This window comes from Eschrichtius robustus, chromosome 10 (genome assembly GCF_028021215.1).
Source record: "Eschrichtius robustus isolate mEscRob2 chromosome 10, mEscRob2.pri, whole genome shotgun sequence".
NCBI lineage: Eukaryota > Metazoa > Chordata > Mammalia > Artiodactyla > Eschrichtiidae > Eschrichtius > Eschrichtius robustus.
In genome coordinates, this window is record NC_090833.1 from 114,042,125 (window position 1) to 114,056,225 (window position 14,101).

A 14,101-nucleotide genomic window follows, 5' to 3' on the forward strand; every position below is an offset into this window, starting at 1 on the left:
GTGTACAGCAGAGTGATTCAGTTATACGTGTACATGTACCTATGCTTTTTTAGATTCTTTTCCCATATAGGTCATTACAGAGTACTAAGTAGAGTTCCCTGTGCCATACAGTAGGTCCTTATTCGTGATCTATTTTATATAGAGTAGTGTGTATATATCAATTCCAATTTGTCCCTCCCCTCCTTCCCCCTTTGGTAACCATAAGTTTGTTTCCTACGTCTGTGACTCGATTTCTGTTTTGTAAATAACTTCATTTGTACCAGTTTTTTAGATTCCACATAGAAGTGATATCCTATGATATTTGTCTCTCTCTGTCTGACTTACTTCACTCAGTATGACAATCTCTGGGTCCATCCATGTTGCTTTCTAACCTAATCCCCTCCAAAGTTTGAGAGAACTGTTTCGAAACCTTAATCACAGAGAATTATGTGTTTGAAGACTGAGGTTGAGGCAGCTAATACTGTGGTAGTTTGTTTGCATCATTTTGGGTTTTTGAGGGAACAGGGGGCAAAGTTTGGAAGCAACTGCCTGAAGGTCACAGCAAAATCTGTGAGGTATATTGACTTAACTTGAGAAGTAGAATATGAATAAAATTCTCCCACCTATCAAATGGATATTCCAGGGTTTACAGGTAACCCAACAGGGGCTGGACTGAGAAAAAAGGAGAAGGTGAACAATGCCTGGAGAGACCCGTCCAGTCTCCTTTTCCCCATGGGGAGCCTATTCCTTACTAATCTTGCTTAAATTCAGGATGGGCAATATTGGGTCAAAACTCATGTGAAAAGAGTAAAAGTGAGTATCTTTACTGTCAAATTCTAAGTAAGTTAAGGTACAGCTCAGTCCCCACCGGGAATTTACCCAAGTGGGATGTTACAATTTTGAATGTCAAACAATGCAATCAATAAGGTGCTGACTAAAGCTAGTTGTTCATTCTGGGCAGCGAGTGACTTGACCGAAGTCTGTTGTTCTCTGCTCTGCATTAATAAGGCAAAGCTCCAGTGCCCACCAAGGAGAACGATCCCCTCTTGCTCTCCGCTGGGCAGCCCAAGGGTGGGCCCCTGGCCTTCCGAGCAGAGGGCCAGCCAGCTCTCAGCCCTGCTCACACCCCTCCACTGGGCAGCCTTGTGTAGCCACAATCCATCTGGTTGAGGTGACCTGGCAGCATGATTTTGTTTAACTCAGTGTATCGAACACATCTGGAGAAAAGACTTGTGAGAGGACTGGTGATGGCCAGTGATGCTTTCAGTTTTGTGGCGGTCATTTACCTGCATGCACTGCTGTTTGAAGAAGAAGTCACTGTTTTCTCCGAAAATGTTTTCTTCTGTTTGATTATCCCTGAAACACTACAGAATGTTTCTTCTCTGAGCAGAGAGGGAGGTGGAAATTTCCATGGAGTAGTATGGATCCTTACATCTGGGTCCTTATTCCAATTTCTTACATAAACTTTAGAAAGTTACCTCTTGAGCCTCAATTACCTCATTTGTAAAAACGCAGATGGTATTATTTATTTCATAGACTTGAGATAAGGATTAAGTGAATTCGCGATATATGGAGATTTCCTCCCCAGCACCTGACACATAGTAATAGGCATCTAACAACTCTAAATTTTCTCCCCACCACCGTGGTGTGGATCAAAGAATGCAGCACAGAATGGGGAGTCAGCAAGCCCAGATTCTAGCAGTAGCTGTTGAATTTATCAGTTGTGACACTGGATAAGTCATATAGACTCTAGTCTAGATTTCTTCTTCTATAAAAACAAGAGGTGTTCTTTTTGATGATAGCCAATCTGACAGGTATGTGATGATATCTCATTGTGGTTTGGATTTGCATTTCCATGATGATTGATTAACGATGTTGAGCACTTTTCATGTGCTTGATGGCCATCTGTATGTCTTCTTTGGAAAAATGTCTATTCAGTTCTTCTGCCCATATTTTAATCAGGTGGTTTGTTTTTGTATTGAGTTGTATGAGCTGTTTATATATGTTGGATATTAATCCCTTATCAGTCATATTACAAATATTTTCTCTCATTCAGTAGGTTGTCTTTTGGTTTTGTTGATGGTTTCCTTGGCTGTGCAAAAAGCTTTTAAGTTTAATTAGGTCCCAGTTGTTTATTTTTTATTTTATTTCCTTTGCTTTTGGAGATGGATCCAAAGAAATATTGTTGCGATTTATATCAAAGGGTGTTCAGCCTATGTTTTCCTCTAGGAGTTTTATAATATCCAGTCTTACATTTAGGTCTTTAATCCATTTTGAGTTTACAAGTGTCAGTGAGGATGTGAAGAAAAGGGAAGCCTCATACACTGTTGGGGGGAATGTACATTGATGTGGCCACTGTGGAAAACAGTATGGACATTTCTCCAAAAAGTAAAAATAGAACTACCATATGACCCAGCAATTCCACTCCTGAGTATATATCTGAAAAAAACAAAGACACTAATTCAAAAAGATACATGCATCCCAATGTTCATAACAGCATTATTTACAGTCGCCAAGACATGGAAGCAACCTAAGTGTCCATCAACAGATGAACGGATAAAGAAGATGTGGTACATATACACAGTGGAATACTACTCAGCTATGAAAAAGATGAAATTTTGCCATTTGTAGCAACATGGATGAACATGGAGGATGTTAGGCTAAGTGAAATAAGTCAGACACAGGAAGACAAATACTGTATGATATCACCTATATGTGGAATCTAAAAACTACAACAAACTAGTGAATATAACAAAAAAGAAGCAGACCACGGATATAGAGTGACTAGTGCTTACCAGTGGGAAGAGAGGAGATGGGCAATATGGGGATAAGGGATTAGGAGGTACAAACTATTAGGTATAAAATAAGCTACAAGGATATATTGTACAACACAGGGAATCTAGCCAGTATTTTATAATAACTGTCATTGGAGTATAACCTTTAAAAATTGTGAATCACTATATTGTATGCCTGTAAATTATACAGTACTGTACAGCAGCTATACTTCAATTAAAAAAATAAATAAATGAGAGGTGGAATTGTCTTTAAGGTTTCTTCTAGCTTGATAAACTTATGCTGATTGGCACATTTTTTTCTGATTCAATTCTAAAATTTAGCACAACATTGTATTTGTTACCCAAGGGTTACTGCCTTTCACATGGTGTTGGCATCCATACTTTATGACACTCCTGTATAGGAAAGATAGTTAGCAAGTTACTGGGGATCTGCACTCTGTCCCTTGGAAGAATAAAGGAAGACCCTGTCGGTAAATCTTTTTAGAAGGCATCTTACTTTCATGTCACAGGGATACAACTCTCTGTAACGGACAGGGAGAATATTATCCCTTTCAACATGGGCTTACCTTCAGAGTCCTGGACTGCAGAACCAGCCCAAAAGAATCTACATTTGGTGCTTACATCTCAGGAGATCTTCAGTATTTGAAGTTCCAACCTTGAGATGCCTGCCAAAGGGTCATGGCCATTGCTATCCATGCCCTGAGATGTTTCTAGGCTAGGTAACTGGTAGAGAAAGCACTGAATTCAAACTCATGTGTCCGTGGACATAGGGGTGTCTGAGAGAATAAATGGACATTTGTATCCTATGAGGCCTTTTCACCTCCAAGTGCAGATACCTTTATTTTTAAAATTTTGGAGATTGATGTATATAAAAATGGAAAATAGAGAATCTCAGTCCTGGTTAATGATGGTGTACAAGAATTTCATCCATGATGATTAAAACTCTATGTTTTAGAAGCCTTTGGGGAATTGTTGGAGATCTATTTGCAGAAGACTGGCAGAATAAAAGTAATCTCTCCACAGCTGAAAGACAGAATAGAGGCAGATTCTGAAATGCACAGCAAAATTGCAAAATTGAATAAACTGCTGAACTGACTGTGAGTACTTAGCACAAGGAAGCATGATCTCTAGAAACCAGTGCAAATTCTCCAGAAATTAACTTTATTTTTAAGGTTGACAGACTCATATATTAGGGCCTGAGTACCTGACATGTTGGGTGGCATATTTCACATTATCCTTGTGAACAAGTTGGAGAAGTGTGGATGAAACTGCAGCAGTCATGTGAATTTACAGAAATCGAGCATTTCCGTCAATCAGCATGAACTTCCAAGGATTCTGGAGGACCTGGAGGTTATGAGGATAGAACTGGAGATATTTAGCATGGAGAAGAAACAAGTTTCTTTCTTCTGCCTTGGGAGGACCAGGCATGGTAGCTGTTTCCAAAGATTTTTAACAGCTCTGTCATTGAAGGGGAATTAGACATTCCTTGTGTTTCAAGTGGGACAATTTGGGATGAGGGAGGTAGAATTTTCTTAATCCACAGGAAAATGTTCCTGTCAACCAGTCTAGTGGAAGGGACAGTGTTTTGAGGCAGCAAATATTACTTCCCTGATGAGTTCAAGAGGAAGGTGGTCCAACTTGGATGCAACTAGAGATCATCATACTAAGTGAAGTAAGCCAGACAGAGGAAGACAAATACCACAGGATATCACGTATATGTGGAATCTAAAATATGGCACAAATGAACCTGTCTACAAAACAGAAACAGACTCACAGACGTAGAGAGCAGACTCATAGTTGCCAAGGGGGAGGGGATGGGTGGGTGGGTGGGTGGGAGAGGGATGGGCTGGCAGTTTGGAATTAGTAGATTCATACTGTTACATTTAGAATGGATAAACCACAAGGTTCTACTGTATAGCACAGGGAACTATATCCAATCTCCTGGGGTAAACCATAATGGAAAAGAATATAAAAAAAGAAGGTATATATGTGTAGAACTGAGTCACTTAGCTGTACAGCAGAAGTTAGCACAACACTGCAAATCAACTCTACTTCACTAAAAAAAAAAAAAAAAAAGAAGATGAGGCTGGTCATCTGTGTTGGATGCTGTCTAGGGGTTGCTTGCATTAAAGGGAAGCTGGATAAGATAATTCCTTCTGGTTCTCTCTAAACTTTCAGACGCCGAGATAAGGTTGAAGAAATAAGTTAGTGGTCAGAAAGCAAATGAATATCTTCCCCTTTCTCATCATGACTAAAGGAGCATATTATGTTTTGTCACACAGAAAAGATTTCAATTCCCAAGTGCCCTGCACTAGAAATAAACCAGGAATAAGGAAACCTGCTAAAAGCCATGAATACCAAGAATTCCCTAAGAGCATTATGCCATGATGTAAGCTACCAGTAAAGGAGAATAGTTCATTTTTTTTTCAAAAGACAAGAATATTTACCAAATATATCCAATCTAATCAGAATTGTGACTGCCAGATCATCTGAACTGTGAATACTTCATTGTCTCTCATGTTCTAGGAGTGGTTTGTCTGAAAACTAGATCTCTTTGCAAATATAAGTAATTTTTTCCCTTAGAGGTCAAAGTTATCTATGAGTTTTTCTTTTCCTTCCTAGTCAGGTTGATGAAGGTGTTGATTCCCAGTTTAGGAAGTTGATAGATTTTGAACTCTTCTGACTGTGTAACCTATATTAAGAAACACCATTTATATCATGACCCGGGATCATATATGCATTATAACTGAAATCAAATATCTGAGAAAGAATAGCTATACTTACGTACCCGTACAGTACTCTGAAATTTTCAATTCAATTCCTTAATTGTTAAATACTGTTCATGTCCCTCTAATTTCACAGGATTTCCAGGTTGAAAAACACTACTGCAGTCACTAGTTGGAGAAAGCTCCAACAATGGTAGAATCAATGGGAGAATTCAGGTCTTGTCATTCAGGACATTTGATCAACTTGCTACACAAAGACAGTCTTTGCATATATATTGTCCGAAAGGTCCTGGAATTTGCAATACATTTCCATGTTACTCTGTAGTTCCTTTCTTCCCGACTTTTCTGCCTACTCTCCCCCTACCACCCCACCCCCGAGGAAATCCTCATAGCCACCAGTGAAAAACATGACAGGCTTGAGAGATGTATAGATAGACCACGTTCATTCTGTGTATCTTAAAGCTTTACATCTAGAGAAGCAAGTTTTCGCTGAAAGCGTGTCTGTTTATGCGTACATTCAGGTGGCCGCCGAGATAATGGAATTGCTGACACACTGCTCAGAGCCGCTTGGGTAACTAAGCATTCTTTTATTATCAGGAAGGCAAATGCAGTTTTGAAGATCAAAGTGGACACCTCCTGCAAGTTACATTTATTACAAAAGGCTAAAGTGTCCGCCTTCCTAGGAATCAAAGGGACTTACAGCAGAAAGGCAGTCGTATTGGACAGAATGCCATTGTTGACAGGATGGCAACCACCTAAGTAGGTGAGAGGAACAAGAGGTAATTTAATTCTGAAAATGAGCAACTCCGCCAGCTCTGGGGTTAAGCAAGGTGCCTGATACTCTGATAGCCATAGCTGGGGTCTGCCTGACAAAAATTTCAACTGTCAGTGCAGGGACTGAGAATATTTTTGGAATTTTCATCATTTGAAATTCCTTTGGTAGCATTTTGGTCCCACATCTGCAGAAAGCAGGGGCCCCACTGTTACAGTGGAAGTAAAGTAGAAGGTCGTTATAATCCAGTCACGATTACAGTACTTATTGGAAAAGTTATCATGGATGAATCCTTGCTCTTCAACATGGCAAACTTGAATAGTAGCAACTGGACCATGGCTATTCTACCATCAGCTGCCATCTAATAACAGTTCCACCATGTTTAGGGTCCTTCTGTATCCTCTCCCACACCCGCCTGGCTTTAAATCCCACCCTAAGCCCCTTTGCCAAGACTTTCAGATGGTTACCTTTGGAGATGTCTAAAGATCATCTCTCAGCTGGGCCCACATCAAATGCTTACTAGAAACTCCTTCCCTTGGATTACTAAAAAACTTCCCTGGTGGTTTTCAATCTCCTTTAAATCTTGGCTGAAGTATTTGGAAGAGTAACAATGGGCTTCATTATTTCTTCTCAAACTCTCCAGCAATTTACGCGTCTGAAGAGGCCTCTTTCAGAAATTCTGGATACTTAATGAGTGTGCTTCTTATTACAAAAGAAATGATTTCTCTTCGTTTTTATCAGGCTAATGTCTTTTGAAATCCCCTTTGCTTTCCCAAGAGTTTATCTTCTTAGAGAATAGAATTGGAAGAAACATTTTCCTGATGTTTATCAAATGTTTACTGTAATTTAAAGTGAGTCACTGAAGTAATTTTTGCACTTGGGAGTTTCTCTACTGTAAACTTTTATAGCCCATGTGATTAATGAATAGACAGTATTGATTTTTTTTGATGTTCAATTGTATGACCTGTTTATATATTTTGGATATTAACCCCTTATTGGTCATATCATTTGCAAATATTTTCTCCCATTCTGTAGGTTGTCTCTTCGTTTTGTTGATGGTTTCCTTTGCTGTGCAAAAGCTTTTAAGTTTAATTAGGTCCCAGTTGTTTATTTTTGCTTTTATTTCCTTTGCTTTAGGAGATGGATCCAAAGAAATACTACTGTGATTTATATCAAAGGGTGTTCTGCCTATGTTTTCCTCTAGGAGTTTTATAGTATCTGGTCTTACATTTAGGTCTTTAATCCATTCTGAGTTTATTTTTGTATATGGCGTTAGAGAATCATACAAATCAACATCAAAAAAGCAAACAATCCAATTAAAAAAATGGGCAGAAGACCTGAATAAACATTTCTTCACAGAGGACATGCAGGTGGCCAAGAGGCACATGAAAAGATGTTCAATATCACTAATTACCAGGGAAATGCAAATCAAAACCACAATGAGATATCATCTCACACCTGTCAGAATGGCCATCATCAAAAAAGACCACAAATAACAAATGTTGGCGAGGATGTGGAGAAAAGGAAACCCTCATACACTGTCAGTGGGAATGTAAATTGGCACGGCCACTGTGGAAAACAGCATGGAGGTTTCTCAAAAAATTAAACATAGAAATACCATATGACCTGGCAATTCCACTCCTGGGTATATATCCAAAAAACCCCCCCAAAACACTAATTTGAAAAGATCCATGCACCCCAATGTTCACAGCAGCATTATTTATAATAGCCAAGATATGGAAGCAATATCTTCCATAGATGAATGGACAAAGAAGATACATCCATGGTATATATATATACAATGGAATACTACTCAACCATATAAAAGAATGAAATCTTGCCATTTGCAGCAACATGGATGAACTTGGAGTATGTTATGCTAAGTGAAATAAGTCAGACAGAGAATGACAAATACTGTACGATATCACTTACATGTGGAACCTAAAAATACAACAAACTGGTGACTATAACAAAAAAGAAACAGACTCTCAGGTATAGAGAACAAACTAGTGGTTACCAGTGGGGAGAGGGAAGGAGGGAGGGGCAATAGAGGGGTAGGGGATTAAGAGGTATAAACTATTAGGTATAAAATAAGCTACAAGGATATATCGTACAACACAGGGAATCTAGCCAATATTTTATAGTAACTATAAATGAAGTATAATCCTTAAAAATTGTGAATCACTATATTGTACACCTGTAACATATATTGTACAGCAACTGTACATCAATAAAAAAATAAAATATTAGAAAAAGACAGTATTGATTTTAACGCATGTTAAATAGAATCTTAGAGAGCGTGCAAAGCCTTGATCTAGACATTTTGTTTGTACTAAGAAAAAATATAGTAGTTTTAAAATTATAAAGGTTTTAAGGATATCAGAAGGGTGATGTATGAGGAATAGATAATAGCATGCCTTGGGCAATCTCTGGGTAACTTTTGGAAAAAGTTCACCATTAACCATTAATGGTCCTAACAGTTTGTCAAGCTGAGCCATATTTTTTTCTTTTTCTTGACATAGACAGTTCTCATGTCCACATTGGAAAAAAAGAATTTAGCTTTGTAGAAATCAATAGATTACTGTAAACTTATATCTGTATAGAACTAAACTGGGGGCAATATTATCAAAGATCATCTACTCTGGATCTATCATTTGATTGAATTCCCCAAGTTTAAGTTCTGGGAGCAGCTGCTATCTGAAACATGGCCCTCCTTTATAAAGAAGCAATTCCCAGCAGGGCATGGAACCTAGGCCTAAATACTGGTTCATATTTTATATCATTCCCTAACAAAGAAAAGTAAAATAGTTAATTTAAATAATCCTTTAGGGAAAAGCAGAAAGAACAGAGGGAACTGAAAATGAGGAAAGAACCTCTAAGAGAATGGCTGAAAGGGACTGCACCCCTTTTCCGTGCGTTTGCTGTGAACTCTGTCTTTACCGATTCTCATACCGCACACGCCCTCTCACGCTCAGAAAGTTCAAGAATGTACTCAGCACAGCTTGTGATTTTACACAACTTGTAGGTCTGACCTTTCGCCAGTGTTTTGCATACTTTTGCCACCCGTTTTATTCCATTTCATTAGAGCTGGGTCTCCAGCTGACACACGCCTGAGTTATCTGCCCCTTCTCCCCCTTGGACCCTCCCTCGGCTGCTACTCACTCAAAAGGGTCGCTGGGATCCGCCCTCTGCAGCTCTGGAGGGATGGGGATCCTCTTGTAGTACATTTCCCAGTCAAAGGCGCCGCGCATGGCGTCCCCGGCCTGGGCCTCGTACCCAAAGTGATTGTGGTCGATGACATCGATCATGGGGCACACGATGGTTTTGTGGTTGAGTGCAATTTGGTCTGAAAAATGAAAGCATGGAATAGGAAATGACTCGCCTGCCCAGGTCATCTCTCATTTCTCTGCCAAGAGAAGCCCTTCCTAACGCGTCGCGCTCGCAGCCTAGTTCCCTGTTGCCTTCAGAGCACTTGGCAGAATCTCTGTCTGAATGCTGGGCTTAACGTGATGCAACAGTGATGAGGGGCAATTAGTGTTGTGGCATCTTCCTCGAAGAAAGTGATGTCCCAGAGATTCCTGGAGAAGAGCATTTAGCTCTCCCTCTGTCACAGTTTTGCTCTGACCTGTCCCCAATCTGTCATTTTACAGTGCACCCAACATGCGTGGAGTATAAACAGCCCTTGTGTTCCTTCAAGCATACAGCTGGAGCCTGCTGAGAAAATACTGGCCTGCTTTCTGGAGGTTCCAAAATGTAAATATTTAACTGCATGGTTTTTTTTTTTTTTAGTATCTAATCTTACAATGGCCATGATGGCTGTCGCTCCACTGCCCCCAAATGCTGGCAGATTATACACAGAATTCTTTGCCCTCAGGCTTACCAGAGATTTTGCCAAGTCCTATTTTGCTACTGTTCTTTAATATAGACTCTGTTTATCAAAGCTATACATTTTTATCTTCTCTCATCATATCTGCAAATATGTTAGATGGCCTGATACTACCGCTACTATTCCTGCTACTGTTCAATTCTTGAGCAACTAAGTATACTCATGCTGTTCCTAACACTCCTAGCAACCCAGAGAGGTGGTTCTTATTATCATTCCTAGTTTACATATGAGAAACTGAGCTCAGAGAAGTTAAATGACTTGTCCAAGGTCGCTCATCTTTTGAGGGCAAGAATTAGGATGCAATCCCTGCTTAATGGTCCTGTGCTAAAGTCTGGGGTCTTTCCAGTTGGCCATGGTGCTTCTCTGAGGCAGAAAGGAGACTTATTTTCCAGTTACAGCTCCAGCTCCTCCCTTGTAGATGTTATTATGTGAGACCTGAACAGCCAGTGCTGGGAAGGGCATGTACAGGTACTTTGGCTGACCTGGAACAGCTACATGTGAAGTGTTGTCTTCCCAACAATGTGCATTTCTTCAGTATTTACTACAACAAACTAATAGTGTCAGACAGGCAGAACTTTTAAGTGCAAACATCTGCTTTCTGGTTCTTTGGAAGACCTTTGGATGTGGCGTGTGGAATAAAATACATTTAAGTATCTTTAAAAAAGAAAAGACATAATTTAGAAATAATGAGGTTTGGCTATTTCAGCATCATTATTCTGATGACACTAATAAGGCAGGGCATGGAAACCACAGAATCCTATGGAAGATTTTCCCCCAGATCTACCTTTCTCTCCCCCTTTCTTTTTTTTTTTCTTTCTTTCTTCCTTCCTTCCTTCCTTCCTTCCTTCCTTCCTTCCTTCCTTCCTTCCTTCCTTTCTTTCTTTCCTTCCTTCCTCCCTCCCTCTCCCTCCCTCCCTTCCTTCCTTCCTTCCCTCTCTGTTTCTTTCTTTCTCTTTAATTCATTCACTCTTTAAGTTAATCCCACCAAGGGCTCTGTGGGCATCGTTTTCACCTGGGCAAGCCTTGCAGTGGGCTTTAATCTTTATCTAAGTGGCGTTCCCCCATAGATGCCTTTGACAGAGGAGACCATCATTACTGTGTCCAAAATATTTCTTCTATCACCTCTGCAGGTATTTGAGTATTAAGGTTTCAGTGACTTTCTTCAGGCAAATTCAGAATCAGGTTGATTTACAAGTTCCTTGACCAACAAGGAGTCCCAAGGTGACCCGAAGAGAATGAGTCTGTTAAATTAACTGTCAACTTTCCCTTCAAATTTCCTCTCAGCTCTCATCCAGCAGCACCAGCTTGGGGTGAAAGCAGCATGACTAATTTTTCATCTAAGGCTTGTGCCTACATTTCAATTTCCAGGGATCAAACAAACAGACTCTTAATGGGAAATTGAAATTCAGGTAAAATCCCAAGGTGAAAAATGAACCAAGAAACTGTGTGGCTCCACCTTTTTTTTTTTTTTTTTTCCCGTTTTGGAGGATGTGTCAAGACACTGATAGAGGAAAATAAAAAAAGATAGTGATCCTGAGCGTGAATCATTTCTTACCCATCAGGCCTACAGGAAATGAAATGCTTGAATGAGAAAGAGTGGGCTTCTCTGTCTTTTCCATTTTTTTTCCTATCTTTTTTTTTTTCCTGTTAGATGCATATGAACAATCAGAGCCTTGATAATTGGCATTTAGGCCTTGCTTTGGTTCATAAATAAATTAGGCCATGTGCTGACTTGAGTATTCAACACCATATAGGTCAAATTCTGTTTAAGGGAAACTGATGGTTGCTGATGAAACTCTAAATTGCTATGTCCTTGGACAAGGTACTTTTAATTAAAAGCTCAGAGGAATCTCTGGCCATTAGGAGCATGGAAACATCCCTGTTGATTAGGGTGTCTGGGCGATTGTCTGCGGGGGAGAGTATGGCTCTGAGATGTGGTGGAGCCTTAGTTGCTGGTCGTTTCCTGTTTCAAATGCAACACAGTTTCAATTGATTTTTTCCCCCACATCGTTTACTAATGGAGCTTTGCTGGTTCTATCTGAAATCCTGCACGGTTCTCAATAGAAAATGATTCTTTCTGAGGCAGCTATTGTGAAGGAGGTTGTCAACTGGCTTTAGCTCCAAGGCCAGGGATGTATTTACAATAAAAGTTGATTTAGTGAAATGTGGAAGAACAGAAAGGAACTCAATACGTGCGCGCCAAGAACTTTTTAGAAACACACTTTTTCCCTCAGCCTTACAATTTATTCCTTAGCTACTACTGGGGTTTATCTCTGACTTAATTGTGAAATTTAAAAAATACTGATGCTTGGACTGAACCTCATGCAGGTTTTCGAGCTTGAATGGTTTTCAGGACTTTTGTGTTTCTAACAGTTCAAGTGATAGTCTTCTAGTGATCATTTAAGATGTATCACCTGGATGGCAGCTCTGAGTGTTTGAGGGATTGTGTGTAAACATGGTGGTGGGTCGTATGTTTAGGGAGCTAAGCTGGTGCTGGAGTGGAAAAGAGAATGGCCTTATAAATCCTGGGAAAATGTCAGTGCGCTTATACTTTAACTGTATTCTGGGGCTGAATACTTTTCTCATCTCTTAACAATCCTATAATACTTGCTAAACTCTGTGTGTGTGTATATTTTAATCATACTGTGCTTACAGGTAGTATAATGAATACTTTTTCCTTTTAGTTTTTACTCAGTGAATGTCTAAGATAAAGCAATCAAACCTTTTCAAACCTTAAGTTAGACTGCAGTTGGTATTACCTGAAATGTCTATTTCAATGTGGTTTTCTAGTTACCTATACGTCCCAGCGATAGTTAAGATAGAATTCACCGCTCCCACTGTAAACCTCGTAAAAGGGGTCTCTAGCCTTTGTCGATGGCGGATGACATAGAAGCACATGCCACCCTCCCCCGCCTCCCCCGGAGGCCCCAGGGGCTGAGGGTCACTCACTGAGGAGCGGGGGCAGCCAGTTGACATTGACCTCGCAATGGGAGTCCAGGAACGTAAGGACCTCGCCTCTGGCCATGGACGCCCCCAGGAGTCGGGTCCGGATCAGCCCTTCCCTTTTCTTGGTGCGAACAATCCTCACTTTGGAAAACCGAGCCATGTATTCTTCCAACTTCTCCTTCAAGTGTTCTGGGAAGGAGGAAGAAGAACGGGTACAGAAAGAACACAGGACATTAGTTGTAGCAGAATTACTCCTGGGCGTCTGTGTGTGGAGAGCGTGAACGGTGAAGCCCAGCTGAAGCCCATCTTCTCCTCGTTTCATCGCAAGGGGAAGGACTAGCAAGATTTCATGCCTAGAGGTCTCTATACCTTACAAGTTGCAGAATGCTCCATAAGATGCAAACGCCGCCCTTTGGACACTGACCCGCTGGCACCCCACCTTGTGGTTTCTGTGGACCAGGGGCCACCAGACTGCAGCCTGGCCAGCCTGCACCCAGGTGGGCATCAACACCGGGTCCCTGCTGGTGAACGTTCCAGCATATGGGCTCTTGCCAACAAGAGGGCCCTTTCTGGCAAGGCTTTGCCTAGTGTTCACTGTGTTGAAAATACTGCATGTAAAACCACAGGAAAGAAAAAAATACCTCTCAAATCAACAGGAACCAAACAGATTCCCTCCCCCCCCCCGCCCCCCGTGAGGTAATAGCAAACTGGCACGCAAGTTCAGCCCCTGGCTCCTGATTTGAAGTGGAAAGTGACTGATTTGCTGTTAAAATTAGATGTGAAGAGGGATAGGCAGATGAGATGGTACATAATCACTGTGGACTTAGGTCTTTAAGATTAGAAAACAAAAGTTTGGAAATGTTTCTTTGCCGAATTAAAAACAAACAGCGGGAACAAAATCAAATCAGATAACTTACTTACAGACTAAAACATTTCTTACTGGCTGTGATAAAATGCATGAATCTCGCAGTTCTTTTTTTATGCCAAATAAGTGTGT

General features: G+C 40.4%; 1 protein-coding gene across 1 annotated transcript in view; it reads right to left on the bottom strand.

Moving 5' to 3' along the window:
* The window catches only part of GALNTL6 (polypeptide N-acetylgalactosaminyltransferase like 6), a 1,183,510-nt gene that overhangs the window by 184,446 nt on the left and 984,963 nt on the right, over positions 1-14,101 (bottom strand). The window contains exons 5-6 of the mRNA XM_068552792.1: positions 13,108-13,293; positions 9,435-9,618 (exon numbers count right to left, since the gene is read on the bottom strand). Coding sequence (XP_068408893.1) covers positions 9,435-9,618; positions 13,108-13,293 — 370 coding nt within the window. The remainder of the gene's footprint in view (positions 1-9,434; positions 9,619-13,107; positions 13,294-14,101) is intronic.